The following is an 18,142-nucleotide window of genomic DNA, read 5'->3' as shown; positions in this document are numbered from 1 at the left end:
TTACTTCCTCCGTCTCAGTTTATAAGTCATCTTAAGAGCATCTTCAACGGTCTGTATGTCAATCGTTGGTATAAGTGTCCACATCATCAACCAACAGCACATCATACAAGCTCTTCAATAGAGTGTATGTTAACCGTATGTAAAATAACGAAGTGGGTCCATTAAATGTTAAAGAAATAATGATGTTTGCCTCGGAGCTTGTGCATGAACCGTTGCTTCAAATGCATACGGTTTCATTCTTTTTTTTTATTATGTGTCATGTCATTAAAATCATTTATGTGGTAATTTTACCAACGATGATCATACTACCATTGAAGATGCCCTTAGATTGTGCATCGCAACCAAGACGAAGAGGAAAACAAGAGAAATTAATGTTAACTTCTTAATTAATACCATTGCATGCAATGAATTGACCACTGCATGTCGTGCTAGTTAGTCTCAAGTCATTAAATAAATACACGGTCCACGTCTCTTATTGGTTGATTCTTTTATTCAAGTCAAAAAACAAGAAACGAGGTGAAAGTTAATGTATCGTGTCTTAGTGTTTTGGGATTATTTGGTTTTCATAAGATGATTCATAAACCGAGACGGAGGGAGTACATGCAATGAAGTATAGTACTTCATATGTACCTAAATAATTATAGTGACTATAATTATTTAGGTGTAATTGCTAGGGAATTAATGAAGTGATTTTTTAAAAAAAAAGAGGATTATAACTAAGCTGAGAACTGGTCGCAATCCCTGTTTTATATGATCCAGCAAGAAAAATGGTGCCACTAGTTGCAGCTCAGCCGCCTGCCGGTCGCAGCTTCGTCGTAGCCGTTTGCAGCTTTCTTTCCCGCGTCGGCGCCTAGCAGGCTCACCGGGATATGCCGCCCTTAATTGCAACGCCAGTTTGGAGCTCTTCGTAGTACCGGATGCACCTTCGTTGGGGGTAAACCTGAGAATGGTCTTATACTTGAATCATATTTGAACTATACCTGTTCATTTATCTTTTAAAATCGCATTTGAATTATACCCAATTAATGTTATTTTCAGCTCAACCAAAACTGAACGCATTATTTTTTCCATCCAAACCAATTTAAACCCAAAACATATCCGTAGGTTTAAACCCAGTACATAATTATGAGTTTGCTTTAATGTACATATAATTGCATAAATTGATATGTTAAAAAGCAAATGAGATAGAAAAGGCATAAGTGCATCTACAACAGTTTGAGAATAAAGTTATCCTTGAAAAACAGTCAGCACACAACAAGAGGCAAAAAGAAAATGTCCACGACTGAAAAGCTCACTAAGAGGTGTATTAAAACCAAATTGCTTACCAAAGCACAAGCAAACACTTTTGATTTTCATGTGATGTTTCCGCAGAATCAATAATTATATAATACATTACAGCATGCACGTGGATCAGAGATACTCGTTCTCGGTCATCGTTGGTTATTGCATATAACCGATGCCTAGAAACCGGTTTGAACCCATAGTTTATAACCGCTAATAATCAAACCGTTTAAACCCATAACCAACTATACCCAAACTGATTTCTTCACATACCCAAACCAAACCAAACTAAAAAAATCTCAATCCAATAAACATGAACCAATCAAACTCAAAGTAAGAACAGTACCGTTACACCCGGTTTTTTAATAATCATTCTCAAGTTTAGTTGGACGCCAATTGTAGCTAAACTATTATCGAAAAGGGATCGTGGACCCCAGGCAGCAGCTTCGAAGTGTGATTAGATATAGATATAGATTAAACTAAGCTAACCCATAACTATCCGTAAGGGTCTGTTTTGTCTGATGCATGCAAGAGGTGGCGATTATGCCTGCCTTGCTAGCTTTGCTGGACCCCTTCCGCTTTTAGCTTAAAGCATGTTGTGTTTTTCCATCTAATCGAATGACAGATCAACAGCCCCTTGGCAGAAAAAACGCAGGATCCGGGCCCACACGCCGCGCTTAGCGTTGGAAAACTGCTGTGTCTGGCCGAAACACATGGGCTTTTGCACGTACCACCTCGCCGGTTGGTGAAACCTGGCTCTTCTTGTTAAAGCATTATGGATCATGTTAGAGCAACTCAAAAGACCCAAACTGTAAAATTCCGGCGAATATGCGGGTTTTGTTCTTTTTTTGTCAGAACAGAGTCCGCATACTCGCCCGGCCCGTAATTTTTTTTGCCGAGGTTCGTAAACCGCACGTCCCGACCACTATATTTACGGTTCCGCGGCGCGTTTGCGGGTCAAAATCCTGTCCCCGCCGCCGTGGAGCCACGCAATTCCCCACCCCCCCCCCTTCTCCACATTTCTCGCCGCCGGCGACTACCTTCCACCTCCAGCCGCCATGTGGGGCCGCATTTGGAGCTCCGGACGCGGCTCCGGCAGCAGATCCGGCGGCGGCAACAACCCCGAGCGCGAGCGGCGCGTCCGCTCCGACGCAGCGAGGAAGCGCGTGGCGAAGAGGTGGACCAACCGCGGCCTCTCGCCGCCGCCGAGCTTCCTCGTTCGGGAGATGGAGGAGTACGACCGTCGGCATGGCCGTACGCCGTCCTCGGCCGCGGGATCGTCCTCGGCGACTGGAGCTTATTCCTACGCCGGGAGCTCCTCCTCTTCCGGCGCGCGCCTTCTCCCTGTGAAGAGGCAGTGGTCGGAGGAGCCGGAGGACGTTGAGTTCGTCCCCGTCAAGGAGGAGCCCATGGAGCTCGGACGCCGCGGAGTCGTCGGGCCGGAGGACTTCGTCGTCAACGTGGACGCGGTTGCGGCCGCCATTGCCGAGCGTAGCGTGCATGAGGAGGCGGAGCGTCGGCGGTTTCATCTACGTTTCTGTTCGGCCACGCATGCTTTCGACCCGCAAACGCGATCTTCGTGAAACCGCAAACGCGTTTTGCGGGTCGAGATTTTACGGGGTCTGCTAGAGTTGCTCTTAGGATGGCACCGTATGATCTTGTGTAGTATGCTCATCGGTGCAGTCACGGTGGGTGTGGTTGGGGACGAAGTGGGTGACCGGAGATGGGAGGAGCATGTGTAGCCATTAGCCAACGAGAGGAGAGGAGAGGAGAGGCTCACGTCTCGGGTTAATTGCTCTTTATCATTCATCAAACCGTTGGTTTTTTTCTTTTCTTTTGAGGGCATCAAACCGTTGGGTTGGGTGCTCTGTACCCTGTATTTGTACGACGTAGTAGTGGTAAGGGCGTAAGGGCATCTCCAGCCGTTCGTTTCGGTTCTATGGGCTTGAAATAGCATTTTATGGGGTTAACTCGTGATATTTTCGTCACGGGGTTCGAGTTTTCAACCGCAATCTCAAGCTCGTCCGTTCGACCGTCCATTCTAAATTCAGATTTCACCAAAAGTCAACGAAAGTTACTCAATTTTAAATAAAATATAGACAGTTTTCACCCGCAGTCCCAAGCTCGTCCGCCGGCCATTGTTGCCGTCATCGTCGCTCGGTGGGTCGCCGCCATCCTTGCTGCAGCCCTGCACTGGGTCGCCGTTGAGGACGGGTTTGGTCGATGTGGTTGACTCCTGATCGCTGTCGGAGAGGATGATGACATCGCCCTCGTCGAGCCGCGGCGCCTGCTCGATGATCTCCTCCAGAGCGCGGTGTCGGCGCTCCATTTCCTCCCTCACATAGTCGTCGTGCGACCATTTGAGGACGGCGTCGAGGTCGACGGCCATGGCCTCGTGCTCCTGCTTCACCACGACGGTCGTTGTCGACTCCTTCTTCGGCTTGACCAGACGAAGGTGGCCTCAATGTGTACGTGTGGGCAGCAAAGGGCGGGATGCACGGCGACTCGCCATCACTGCGCTGCCACACCTTGGAAACCCAATCAGCATGGGAGGCGAGGCGATGAGAACGACGAAGCCTCTAGGCGATGCACAGTCGCTGACTCGGCGAGTCCAAGCAAAAGGAATTTTGTGCAATTTGTTTTCACGTTGAATTCCTTTCCCCAGCGCCTCTAACGCCCCCAACGTGCTGGGTTTGGTTTGAGTCCCCTCACACCAATTTCAGTCCTAACGGATATGTAACGGACACAATTTAATTTACATAGACACATTTGATATATATTTTTGGTCCGCGGCAACCAAATAAACACGCGCTGATAAAGTGAATCGAACGGTTGGAATTGCTCTAACCTGATCGAACGCGGGGAGGAGGAACGTCTTCACGCACCACGCTTTGCACATCACAACATTTCCCAGCCTCGGCTTCGTCGGTGGACTTGGGCACATGTCTGCATCTGCGTCTTGCACATGTCCGCGTCTCGGCACACTGATTATATCTAAAAAAAAGGGTTCATGGACCCCAGGCAGCAGCTTCCAACTGTGCTTCCAAGTGTGATCAGACATGTAGATTAACCTAAGCCAAGTGACCCACAGCCGTAAGGTTTTTTGTCTGATGCAAGAGCTGCTGGTTTAGCTTACGACATGCATGTTTTGTTTCTATCAAGCCGAATGACAGATCAACAGCCCCTTCGTTATGCTAAAAGAAACGCATGACCCGGGCAGTATCCGGGCCCGCACGCGCTTATTAGCATTGGAAAAACTACTATGTTTTTTCACATATCACCTCGCCAGTTGGTGAAATCCGTCCCTTGGGCATTACGGATCATGTATACTGTATACTCATCATTGCCGTCACGGTCGGGATGGTTGGGGAGGAACATATGCGTGTCTAGCGCGGGGAGAGGAGGCTCATGGCATCTTTAGCAAATCCGCTAAACCGCATCCTCTAAGAAACAGTATAGTGATACTAATATGAATTTGTGCGACTTTATAGTAGTAGAATTTAAATGTAAGGAAGATGGTTTTCAGGCTGGTGTTAGGACGATGGTGCGGGATATGACCATTCTGGTTGATAGATCTAACACTCGTGGCAGGTCCAGTCTGAATGATGGTGCTGAGACAAGGACAAACTGATCTCTACGATAGAATCATGTGCTCACTCGGGCTTGATGCCCGTGTTAAGGATTGTTGCTTTCTAATAATAGTTATTGTTCCTTATAGCAACTCTAGCACATCCCGCAAAACGTCCGGTCCCTAAAAATTCCGGCTAGTATGCGGACTCGACCTAATTTTTCGGTTAGAACAGAGCCCGCATACTCGCCCGGTCCGCACATTTTTTTACCGTAGCACATAAACCGCACGCCCCGAGCAGTATAACTGCGGTTCCGCGACCATTTTGCGGGTCCAAACCCTATCGCCCCGCCGCCGCGAGCCACCCGATTCCCCTTTCCTTTCTCCACATTTCTCGCCGCCGGCGACCACCCGCCTCGCCTCCAGCCGTCATGTGGGGCCGAATGTGGAGCTTCGGACGCGGCTCCGGCAGCAGATCCGACCGTGAGAGGGACCCGGAGCGCGAGCGGCTCGTCCGGACGGACGGCGCGAGGAAGCGCGACGCCCGGAGGTGGACCGACCGCAGGATGTCGCCGCCGGCGAGCTTCAACCGCCGCGAGATGGAGGAGTACGACCGCCGTAGCACGTCCTTCTCCTCCGCGAGATCTTCCTATGCCGGATCCTCCTCGTCCTCTGGCATGGGCTTTCTTCCCGTGAAGAGGGAGTGGTCGGACGACGAGGAGGAGCCGGAGGAGCCGGCGCCGTTCGCCTTCGTCCCGGTGAAGGAGGAGCCCGCTGGAGCGGAGCGTGCGCGAGGAGGCGGAGCGCCGACCCCTCTATTACTAGTTTAACGTAGTATGTAGTGTAACTATGCTTGTAGTTTGTTGATCATGTGATGAACTATGTTTGTGTAATTTTTTCCGCGAAAGTGTTTTTTTTAAATTATACAGGTTTTGATACGGGTTCTGTTCGATCACATATGTTTTCAACCCGCAAACGCGATCTTCGTGAAACCGCAAATGTGTTTTACGGGTAAATTTTTTACGGGTCTGCTAGAGTTGCTCTCACCAGAGTTGCTCTCACCGGTCGCTCAAGGGTCGACTTAATTGCTCCTCATCATTCACCAAACCGTTGGGTTGGGTTCTATGTACTCTGTAGTAGTAGTAGTAGGGGGTTAAGTGCGAAAGGCGCCGCCCGGGTGGCCGCCGGATGGGTACAAAATGGCCACCGATCGATGGAGGAGAAAGCCAGCGGGCGCCGAAGCTTTGGGAACCCCAACCCAAAGTCGCACACTGCATCTGCATCTGCATGCCACACCATCTGTCCCGTCCCTAGCCATCTACAGCTCTCTCCCATGTGAACCAGCGACGCCAGTCCGCCGCTCATTCAAGGGAGCAAGAACCTCGTGCCGCGGCCGGTAGACGGAGGAGGAGATGGTCAGCGTGGAGAAGCAGTCGGCGCCGGCGCCGGCGTCTGCCGGGAAGGGGCTGACGGTGGGCGCCTGGGCGCAGCGGCACCTCAACCTATGCTTCGTCGCCGGCTTCCTCCTCGTGCTCCTCGCCTACTTCGTCGTCTCCCAGCAGTTCGCCGTCGCCTCCCCTGACGGTACGTACGCACTCCCCGGTGATCGACACAGCCGCCGTGCCTTCGCTCCCGCCCGGCGCATCGCTCGCTCTTCTCTCGGTTCTAGATTCCTTGCCGGTCTTGCCCCTCCCTTGATACGTTCGTTCGTCCGTGTTCGTCCATCTGCAGCAGCCGTCTCCGCCATGACGCCGCACCGGAAGAAGCACCAGGCGACCAAGTCCTCCGGTCGCGCCGGCGAAGCAGGTTAGGATCCACCACCACCACCCCTGCCCCTGCTGTAACTCCCAGCACCCCAATTTCAAGTACGGACTCTGGAGACCATTAATGCCGCACTACCTCGCCGCTGGAAAGAAAGAATCCGACGAAGTCAGCTTGTTCTTTGGAGACAGTGATGCGTGCCTCCCTCTCTGACTGATCGAATCATATGCTAAATTGACCAGGATTAACGCAACGGAATCGAGGAGGAGAGGCGACGGCGGAGGCCGGACCAGCTCAAGAGCAGCGGCAGCGGCAGCGGCAACAGGGTAAGCACCACAAATATCTTTCTTTCTTCTTCTTGGTGTCGGTGGCACGGCATGGACGGAATGAGTGAACGAAAGGCAGCTGTGTTTTCTCTCACCAAAAGCAGGGCCGCCGAAAGCAGAGCACCGCGCACGCGGCGTGGGGAAGAGAGACAGAGACGACGGTGCCGCCAAGCCCTTCGGTATGTGTCCAAATATTCCTTCCCCTGATTTAAAACAAGCAAAATTAATGTGATTTGATGCGATGTGATGATGCATTTGATACTGGTAGAAAATGTAGAGAAGGTTTGATTCGATTCGATCGGCTTTCAGACGTATGTAGAGTACCTACTGTCTGCTCACTGATTGCTCACCATAAATGTGCTGATCCGATCCGATTATTAGTAGGTTTGGGACGTATAGTAACGTATCCGGTGGTCACTGGTGGTGGTACTGGTATTTGGATCAAATTTATTGATGAAACTAGTATATATACTAGGTCATCTATACCAAATTCCTTCCCCTTGTAAACGGTAACATGCCGACGATTTTCTTTCCTGTTTTTCATGTTTGATGATGACCTGGCCGCAAAGTGTAGGGTAGCGCATCATTGTGAAAATACTTTTCAACGGGACACATGGCAAAGTCCAGATCACTTTAGGGACCATTCGGATTTTTGTGTTGCAAACGTTTCTTGTATTTGGACCTAACGATACCAAACCATATCTTACCGCTTTAGAGACTTCCCGAAATAAAATTTAGTTCTTAGTTTGACTATTTTATAAGCAGGGGTGGAGCCAGAAAATAAATTTGATGGTGTCATCTCTATTATACTACTAGGTTCAACTTTCACAAATAAACAACACTTGCTCTGCCAATTCAGTAAAGGATTTGCAAGAATCATTGAGGTCATTTGACTGCACTTTAGGGCCTTCCTGAAATAAAAAAGAATAGTTCACGGGTTGTCTATTTTAAGTAGGGTAGCAACGGGTTATTCCTGGCTGAGCTAGCTTAAGTGATGAACTCTCGTTGTTTCTTTGAAACAATTAGATGACCACTGCATTTCTCTTCCTGCATCTAATTGATTTCAGTTGATCAGTAAAAATGCTCAATCCTCAATGAAGCTGACTAACCATGGTGTCCTTTTTTGTTGAGCAGACAACGGCAAGGTGGTGTGCAGAGCGAGCCCCTTCTCCTACACCTGCGACGTCTCCGGCGACGTCCGGACCAACGGCACGGCGCACACCGTCACCCTGGTGCCGGCCACGTCCCTAACAGAGCGCCGGGAGTGGAGCATCCAGCCCTACGCCCGCTACAACATGACCGGCATCCCCAACATCACGGTGACGCAGCTCGACTCGACGTCCGCGGCGTCCCCGGCGCCGGCGTGCACGGTGACGCACCGCGTCCCGGCCATCGTGATCGGGCTCGGCGGTCACCTGGGCAACTACTTCCACGACTTCAGCGACGCGCTGGTGCCGCTGTTCGTGGCGTCGCGGCGGTACCACGGCGAGGTCCAGCTCCTGGCCAGCAACATCCAGCCCTGGTGGCTCGGCAAGTACGAGGCCGTCGTGCGGCGGCTGACCAAGTACGACGTCGTGGACCTGGACCATGACGATCAGATCAGGTGCTTCCGGCGCGTCACCGTCGGCCTCAACATGCACAGGGAGTTCGACATCGTGCCTGAGCTTGTCCCCGGCGGCGTGCCGCTCTCCATGGCTAACTTCACCGCCTTCCTCCGCGAGACATACTCCCTGCCGCGCGCCGCTCCCATCCGCCTGACCAAGGGGAGCAGCCCGCCGGTGGACAGGAAGAAGAAGAAGCCGCGGTTGATGCTGCTCGACCGGGGCCACTACCGGAAGCTCGTGAACGTGCCGGAGATCGTCAAGGCGGCGGAGAAGGCCGGGTTCGAGGTGGTCATAGCGGACCCGCGGTTCAACGTGCGCGTCAAGGAGCTGGCCATGTCCGTGAACTCGTTCGACGTGCTGCTGGGCGTGCACGGCGCCGGGCTGACCAACGCGGCGTTCCTGCCGCCGGGCGCGGTGGTGATCCAGGTGGTGCCGTACGGCAAGCTGGAGCCGATGGCGCAGCGGGAGTTCGGCGACCCCGCGTCCGACATGGGGCTCCGGTACCTCCAGTACAGCATCAAGGCGGAGGAGAGCACGCTGCTGGAGACGCTCGGGCCGGACCACCCCGCGATCAAGGACCCGGATTCCGTCCACCGGAGCGGGTGGGACAAGGTCGCCGAGTTCTACCTCGGCAAGCAGAACGTGCGCGTCGACGTCGAAAGGTTCGCGCCGACGCTTGCGCTCGCGCTCGACCATCTCCGGCGGCAGTAGCTAGGGTGCAGGATTATATGCCCGAGGGATGACGACAGAGATCGTTTGTACATCCGATGTAAAGGAATTCAAAATTTTATTTTATTTTGTTGGTATACTGATTCAGGGCATTTTATGGCCGCTGAATCTGGTGAAAAATAAATATATAGGAAAACGTTGATACCACATCAAGTAAGAACCAGCGATGAATAACGAACCAACTTATGATTGGATGGTTAGAAGACATTGTTATCTCCGGTCTAACAAGGTTTAAGTTTTATTGTTCGTACTGTATTATCTCTGAATCTGTTTTAGGATTTTTGTCGATGCGTATTTAGTGGGAGGATACGTTTCCATCGATGATGTAGCGTCTATGATGATTTTGTACATCTTAAAATGATATGCTGGCTCAGCTCTCGAAGGTGCTTATTGGGGTCGGATGTGCATATGTGCGTTTATATAGTTGCCACGTGCGAGTACCTAGTTGTCAATTACAGGAACAAATACCTTGTGTGGTAATATTCAAATTGGCATTACTTTTTGGTTTTTTATGAGATATCATTAGTTCCACGTCATTGTTTTGTAAAGAAATTGATCGATTCTCGGCCCCTTTTAGATATGCCGCATCAGAAGCCATGTCGATGGATTCTTTTTGTGCATCTCCAAAATCCATATCTATGTCTCCTATATTCTGAAAATATTAATATAAACTAATAAATCTTTTGTATTATCATGAGTAACATACATACGAAAAAGGATTAACTATATGCACCTCTTCTCGTGATGCTTCAGTCTGGTCCATCATCGTTACATCAGTAGAACCCATCACTTTCTATCTCCAATGAAATATAAATGATATTTTATATTGCATCATATAAACATATTATATAATAAAACTGAAACTAACACAGCGGTTTTATTTTGTATAAACAAACAATGCTTTTTCATATTATTAAAAAATACATTGCATTTCTATTTCAGCAAACAACCAACTATAATGTTCATATTTAAATAAGCAGTCTTCTGAAATTTCTTAAATCATTTAAATATATTTATATAGGCTAAGCGATACAACATAAACCAAGTATATTCGGCTTATTCTTTCAAAATTGTGTTTTTTGTTGATACTATGAATATATCTAATAAGTATAAAAATTGATTTGTATGATCCAACTATAATATACATGTTTTTTAAACAACTTTTAATATATATATTTTTTCATAGATTTTTTTTAGGCATTTTTATTTTTTAAAACATTTTAAGCATTTTTGATATAGCTAAGTTGAAAATTGACTATCCAGCAGGGCCCAACCTTGACCCAATATACCGCACGGCCCAACCAGGCCGATCTCCCTTAACCTCACTCTCTCCATTTGGCTAAACAAACTCACTCTCTCAGTTTCCAGTCGAACTCTATCCACTCCTTGCCTCACTCGACCCACTGCACTCCCTTCGTCTCCCACCACCGTCCCCTCTCATCCCTTCCCCTCCACCCATTCGCCGTCGGCCAAATGCGGACACACCCGACCCCCTCCCCTCCCCTCCCCTCCAATACTCTCCCCCACGGTGGCGCCGGCAGCGACGGAGAGGTCTCCATGATTTCCATCTTCCTCCTTCTACTCTGCCGGTCGAAGCCGGACGATTTCCATGGACTGGCTTCTAGATCCAACCGCCCCTCGTCTCCCTTCCCCTCCAATCCTCTCCCCCACGGTGGCGTCGGCAGCGACAGAGAGGTATCCGTGATTTCCCTCCTACTCCTTCTACTTTGTCGGTGAAGCACGGTCGATTTCCATGGCCTGGCTTCTAGATCCAACCGCCCCTCGTCTCCCTTCCCCTCCAATCTTCTCCCCCACGGAAGCGCCGGCAGCGACGGAGAGGTATTCGTGATTTACCTGCTCCTCCTTATACTATACCGGTGGAGGCCGGTCGATTTACATGGCCTGGCTTCTAGATGCAGACGCCCCTCGTCTCCCCTCCCCTCCAATCTTCTCCCCCACGGTGGCGCCGGCGGTGACGGAGAGGTATTCGTGATTTCCCTGCTCCTCCTTCTACTCTACCGATGGAGGCCGGTCGATTTACATGGCCTGGCTTCTAGATGCAGACGCCCCTCGTCTCCCCTCCCCTCCAATCCTCTCCACCACGGTGGCGCCGGCGGCGACGGAGAGGTCGCCGTCATTTCCCTCCTCCTCCTTCTACTCTACCAGTGGAGGTTGATCGATTTCCATGACCTGGATTCTAGATCCATGCGTGTCTCACGTGCTTTATTGCGTGCCCGTGTCACTACCCCGACCACCACGTCTCTCTTACAGCCGTCAACTATGCCCACTGGAGGCCGAGCGCACATGGACTGCAAGCCCGAAGCCCACACGGCAGTCGCGCCGCCGTTGGCGTACCCTCGCATGTCCTCGGATGACCTGGCGCGGCCACCGACGCCGCCGGTCGTGGCGACCACGGGCTCCAACCCCTACGTGCTGTCCTCGCCGTCATCCAGACCGCCTGCCATCAGTAAGTCACCTACCACTGCCAGCCCATACGTATATCTTGCTGTCCTGGTCTCTGCAGCCTCATAAAATTTGTTCAGAGGCTGAATTCGATATGGTCAGTATTTGTGCTGATGGTTATGAATTGTTTGAGGATTGGTTGCCGCAGGCACCAAGGAGGATCTGATGGAGATGTTCATTCGAAGGTCATCGACATGCTGCTCAATATCTCCTCCTCATGGTTTGTATTCCTCCCCCCTCCATTGCAATTGCCTTCTTCCTTTCCCTGCTTATTGTTCCCACCGCCGCCTTACTCATTAGTCACTGAGATCCAAGTTAATGTATATATTTGTGATAGTTGGCACCTTGTAATATTATTATTTCTAATGAGGCTACTTGGGAATACATATTTTTTGACCTGCCTTGGGAATACATGTTGTGAGCTATAACCCACCTAATAGGTTAGCTTGGTTAGGTTTTGATTAGTTGGCAGTATCTCCACTGCCATTCTTCATTTGCAATTTGATAGTGAACCTGAACCAGATGATCATAATCTAATAAATACTCAACTTTTAGAAAAGTGAAAGATCTAGGAAAGTTCATACCTAGAGGAACTCGACTTCTTGATGCTCCTTGATTACGCAATGTACTCCTCCTCAATTTACCATCCAGCCTTGTCTGTTTTGATCCTTTGATATATCCTTTGCTATATGTGATGGGCGAAGGGAGAACAAGGAGGGGGAAGAAGGATGACAGAGGAGGTTATCTATATAGGTAGGCAAAGCGGAGGGCCACTGGGTAGCACATCCTGGCGTATTCAAATTCTACCATATATTCTTGTATGTCGTATCTTTTTCCTTTTTCCAACGATTTCACACCTGTTAATAAATTTGATTCTTGTATGGTGTAGATTTGTTTCCTTTTTCCATTGATTGCACACCTGTTAATAAATTAGAAAGATGTCAACCAATCTGAACTTACTATAGAATCAAATTATCATAATTAAATAAAGAACTTCTCATTAATTCCATACATACTAACATATCTATACTCCTAAAGTGGTATATATAAAGCTGAAATATTTCAGAATTATTTTGACAAATTCCATTCATACTTACGGTATGCAGGTGATATATTTCAGAGTTATTTACTGAGTGATCTATCAGCTTTGGGTCCTTTCAAATTAAAGCTCAAAATTGTTGGCATTTTCAGGTGTCAAGCAATTCTCATGTCAAATTTATACATGGTTCAAATATATAATTGCTTGATCTAGCTATATGGTTCTCAATTGTTTGCTCTTGCATTAGCTATAAACCCTACACACTATGGATTCATTAGAAGCAAAGCTGGTAGATAACTACTTACTATATTCTGTGCCGTGTAGAAAAATAATTTATGTATGCTAAGTATGCTACATGAAGTGTGAATGCAAGATTTATCGTAACTGTGTCTTTCTATCTTTTTTTATTTAATCTCTAATCATTGTTCATACTTTATTACTACAGGAATGGAAGATATATTATCACAGAAAATAAACCGCTCCAACCTGATGCTCCATGGTGTTGTCAGGATACATTTGAGTCTGGATGACTCCATTGGTTAGTAATTTGTAAATCAACGGTACTTTAAGTAAGCTCACTGGTTGTTCTTTTGCTTTATCATCTCAATATAGTGATTGTAACCTATTTGGGTGGTCTGCAATGTGGCCTTGTACTTGTACATTTCAAGGTATATAATACCGATGCTTGTTACACTAATATGTCACATAGTGAATGGTGCCTGCCCCTTTCTCACCCATGTCTCTCTATACATATTTCTCCACTGGTTAGTTTCCGTGGACGTTTGAGCAGGATTTGAGGGGACCGGCTATAGGTGCTCTAAGATTATTGTGTTTCATAGTATGATATGTGTTAGCTGATTATATAAAAAAGATGTGTGTTAGCTTAGTCAGCATTGTTCTTGGTTAACTCAGTTAGTAACATCTTATTTATTTTCTGAAAGCCCATGGCAACGCACGGCGTTTAATTTTCTGTGATAACTATTTTTAAATTTATCAATGCATTTTACATAGTGAAATTGTCCCTAATTATTCCCCGTTGTAATGAAGTGTTTTCTTGTTTGGTTTGGATAGATAGTATTATCTTTGAAAATATGCCATGATCTTAGTACATTACTAAAGTAAGAAGTGGCTAAAGAGGATGCCAACAATGTCATAGTCAAACGGGTAGGTTATTTAGTAACTTAGTTCTGCTCTAATTCAATTTCAAGCATATGAATTCTACTCTGTTTATACTCTGCCAAGTTATCTCAAGCATATGATTTTACTTTGGTACAGGTTGATTCTATAAATGGATGCATATGCTTAAATCATAAGATAAGTAGTAGCATGACAAGTTGTATTTATCGAGATTTCTATTATTCTTTATTTTTACATGTTAAATCATAGACCTTCTTTCTCAGGTTTCAAATTTCTCGATCCATACTCCCATGCATATATCAATTTTTAACTTGTTATTCGGTAGCCTCGCACTTGTCCATTTTATCTCTGTATCATTAGTATTAAACTTCATACATAATACCTTATATTCTTAGGTTATAGAAGGTGTTGGATAATCTAATGGTACTTCTCAAAGTTTTGTCTCGTAATAGTGGTAATAGATGAGTGAAAAACATGCTTCATACATAGAACACAAAATATTGCCTGATCACAATTGGCTTATTAAAAGAATATGTATCTCCTTTATAGTAGCTTAATAATAAATTTCTTCCTCCTCCCTGTTGGTTGATAAATGTTCGTATCATCTTCTACTTTATGTAGTCAAGAATAAAACACATTTTCATTTAATTTGGTTATTCCATTCAGGTCAACGTAAAAGTGAACAATCACGTAGTTGGGAATATCATGATCCTGATATAGATTTTGGATCATGTGCAAACATGTGAAGATACTTGAAGATTAAAGGCAATGCAAGGTACATGACTTACAACCATCATATCTTTAAGTTCAATATTCCGTAGCTTGTATGGGTTGATATTCGACAAAGTAAACCTTGTATCATATACCAGTGTGTGTATGGATGAAGTTATACGATACGAATCAGTATAGGATGCGAGCCACGATACTAGTGCGTGTACACCGACAACTGGCTGCTCTTGTAGAATCATGTGAACCTGGCATGGTCCAATACAAAATGAATACGGTTTATGAGTACTACCAAACCGGTTTGGTATGACACCAACCCAATAAAAATTTGTAGGTAATACAAAGCTAGTGGATGCCAATACCACTAAAACATCATACATAGACCAAGACTTGATATTTAGAGTTTTAAATATATCAGTAAAACAAAATGAATAGATAACCAAATATATCAACTAATTATTCGTATTGCCAAATAGATAATTGTGAAGCAGACACCTAAAAAAGATGTATTGCAGATTTATTTGCGGTAATTTTTAGACCCATCAGTCCATAGTCAGTCTGTTATGACCCTCAAGGCTTCTCTAATTTCAACCGGGATGTTTCCAGCCGCTTCACTATGTTTGATCGTCAGCATCTGGATCATGAGTTGCTTCCTGAGCTGTATTGAATCCTATAAAAGATGCAAAAAAACATAATGGAATAAATGTCTAGAAAATAAATTGCACACTAAACCTATTTATTATGTACTTACGTCTGTTTTACACCTCATCGACGCCGTTGTACCAGTCTGGTGGGCCATCTCTTGTAGCACTTGAAAAGCGGAGTCTTTGCTGTTAAAAACTGTATATATTAAAAACTATATAAATGTGCTCATACTGTAAGTGATCTGCTTTAGTATATTACCGTCTGGCAGTACAAGATATGCCATCAGCAGGCCATTCCATGAGTTGGGTATTCCAATCAGGAATCCTCATATGGAACACATTGTTGAATTCTTCCTTCAACATTGTGATTTCCTTCATCAACTCACTGTTATGAAAACTAATTCCACGACTATAGATGTCGATGGCTGGATCAAAATGGACAAACCTCCCACACTCCATATTGACTACAAGTAGTGCGTAGTTTGAATCCACACAAGTAAATGGTAGTAGATACCGTGGAAGATGCAGTAGATAGACACATGTTAACTGTTAATATAATAATAAAATTAAATTTTAAGATAGGAATTACCAACAGTCTCTTACAATTGTAGAGTTGAACACATCATATTTAGGAAACGGCTCGACAATAGCATTGTCAATCAGAGCCGTGGTGCGGGGACCTTGTTCCGTCCAAGAGTGTCTCAGAGCCCGTGCCTGAGAATGGAACCGCAGGTCAAAGAAATGTTTCTTTCCAAACATCCTTGTGCCTGCAGTGGTCTCCACTTCAGCGCTGGCGAGTTTACGAACTACGATATTGAAGCAATCAGGATGAACTTGTCCATGAAGACAAATTGTTTCCCGGATGACCCGTAGGCTGATCTCGATATGGTATGGTCGTGCGCTTCTTATCCATATTGTGCTACCAAAAATAAGCAGAACAACTTTTAATAAAAAAACATCCACATATATCTGCATCACCATTAGGATATTGTAACGAACTTATTTTGAAAATATAACTTTATCCAAAAATATGATAATCGTGAATAAATAAAGACGATTGATTGAAAGCAAAGATAAGTGAAATAGTTGCTTCCATTGAAAATCTGCTAAATAATGTGTCATAATCTGGTAGCTCTTTTTTTAATGTAACAATCTATTAGTTGTCTAAAAAAACATGGCCACATGTATCACAGATAAAAAAATGTACTGTTCTACATTAGGGTACCACAAATAAATCCAAACAATGTTAGCCAATAGGAGAAAATAAACATTCATTAAAATTTGGTGGATGAACAAACATTACACTGTTTTATACCAAAGTTAGCTTAATGATAATAACATGAAAATAACAGAATTATATAAGTTTTGCTTTTTGAATTCCCCATACCTACAATATAAATATACTTTGTTATTTATGAAAAAAGTATATTTGGTATGAAACATTTTCTTCATCAATATTTGTTTGGCGATAGGGGTGTGTCCAGCTTGGCTTATTTTGCTTATTGCTTTGATCTGGTTGTTACAAAGCGCGCTTACAAAAGTAATATAGCACACAACTAAGCACATACTTATGGGTAACAGCTGTGAGCTGGACACATCTAAAATATCGTGGTTAATTCAAACTATCGAATGATTCAACTCACAAAAACAGAACATATATTTATCCTGTTGTGTAGGAGAGTAATACAGCATGGTCTACAACAAAACATGGAGAAAAGATAACTTACTTTAATGCCTCATCTTCTTGTGCGTCTATGATCCATTGAAATATGTAGTCGACAGCATCTTCTACGACATGCACGTTGTATGCATCCGCTAGTGGGGCAGGCAATGCCTCGTGCATTTGGAGCTGAACATCCACTGGTGCGTGGACAGCCTCTTGGGGTGCCGGCACACCATCCATTGGTGAAAATATAGTGTTGTGTGCTCAGAAATTTGTGAGGACAGAGCTGGGCGTTGAAATAGGACCGAATGGATATTATATGAAGGGTTGTGATCCTGATTGACACATAACTTGGAATAGAAATTTATTTGACTTCCAAATAATAAACAAACTATTGATTGACCTTACCTTAAAATCAAGAGGCATTAAGTCTGTCTACGGTAATTGATATCCTTCCTGACATAGATGTTGGTTCCGAAATATTGCATGCCCAAAACACCTACTACACACAGATTTGTTTTATTGAATATCGTACATTTATTACACCTGTTTAGGATGTCTATTATCGTTAACTTATCGGTCGACACACGATTAAGAGATAAATCGGCTTATCGTCCGATTTATCGATTTTATCGGTCGATCATTTATAGGCAAGTTTTCTTATCTCAGGTTTTCCCAACCAAAATATTGAATGCACAAAACACATACCACACAAAGATTTTTTTATTGAATATCATACATTTTTATTACATAAGATTATATTACATAAGATAAGACATGAAGACACTTGGCAACGAGATGCCTAACTCACAATTTCGATTGACTTTTTACATCAATGAAGAAATGTGATAATGAGTACACGAAGATAATTCTAGAGTCCATTGTTCCTAGCCATGACAATATTGTTGACATAGGCACGTGTTTCGTCAAGTGTCATGAGACTGGCTTCATGGATATCTACAAATAAAAATAAGTGTCAGTGATATTAATGACATAGTATTGTACAAGAAAATATAAAGACAAAAATTTGAAATAGTACGCAACACCTGCCTTGTAGATGATGACCCTCATGATCAATATTAGGAGAATAGGTGAACGTGCTCTCCCGCATAGTTTGCAAGCATTGACGCCTTCGATTAAATTGTATGTAAGTAATTGATATTTTTTCGAACTGATTTACGCTGCGTCGCAAATGGTCAAA

General features: G+C 45.3%; 1 protein-coding gene across 4 annotated transcripts; it reads left to right on the top strand.

The window, feature by feature from the left end:
• Positions 1-6,063: 6,063 nt before the first annotated feature.
• Positions 6,064-9,476, top strand: LOC123442424 (beta-1,2-xylosyltransferase XYXT1-like). 4 transcript variants are annotated; one of them, XM_045118469.1, is made up of 5 exons: positions 6,064-6,433; positions 6,584-6,655; positions 6,853-6,936; positions 7,041-7,115; positions 8,071-9,476. In XM_045118469.1, exons 1-5 carry the CDS (start codon positions 6,262-6,264, stop codon positions 9,249-9,251), a joined length of 1,584 nt encoding a protein of 527 aa, XP_044974404.1. In that variant the 5' UTR covers positions 6,064-6,261; the 3' UTR covers positions 9,252-9,476. The 4 variants fall into 4 exon arrangements, with proteins under 4 accessions (XP_044974404.1, XP_044974403.1, XP_044974402.1 ...); XM_045118468.1 differs by having other exon boundaries at positions 7,038-7,115; XM_045118467.1 differs by having other exon boundaries at positions 6,065-6,433; positions 6,581-6,655.
• The last annotated feature ends 8,666 nt before the right edge of the window (positions 9,477-18,142 follow it).

This window comes from Hordeum vulgare, chromosome 3H (assembly GCF_904849725.1).
Source record: "Hordeum vulgare subsp. vulgare chromosome 3H, MorexV3_pseudomolecules_assembly, whole genome shotgun sequence".
NCBI classification, from domain to species: domain Eukaryota; kingdom Viridiplantae; phylum Streptophyta; class Magnoliopsida; order Poales; family Poaceae; genus Hordeum; species Hordeum vulgare.
The sequence above is the reverse complement of the archived record's forward strand: the minus strand, read 5'-3'. Positions and strand labels throughout refer to the sequence as shown.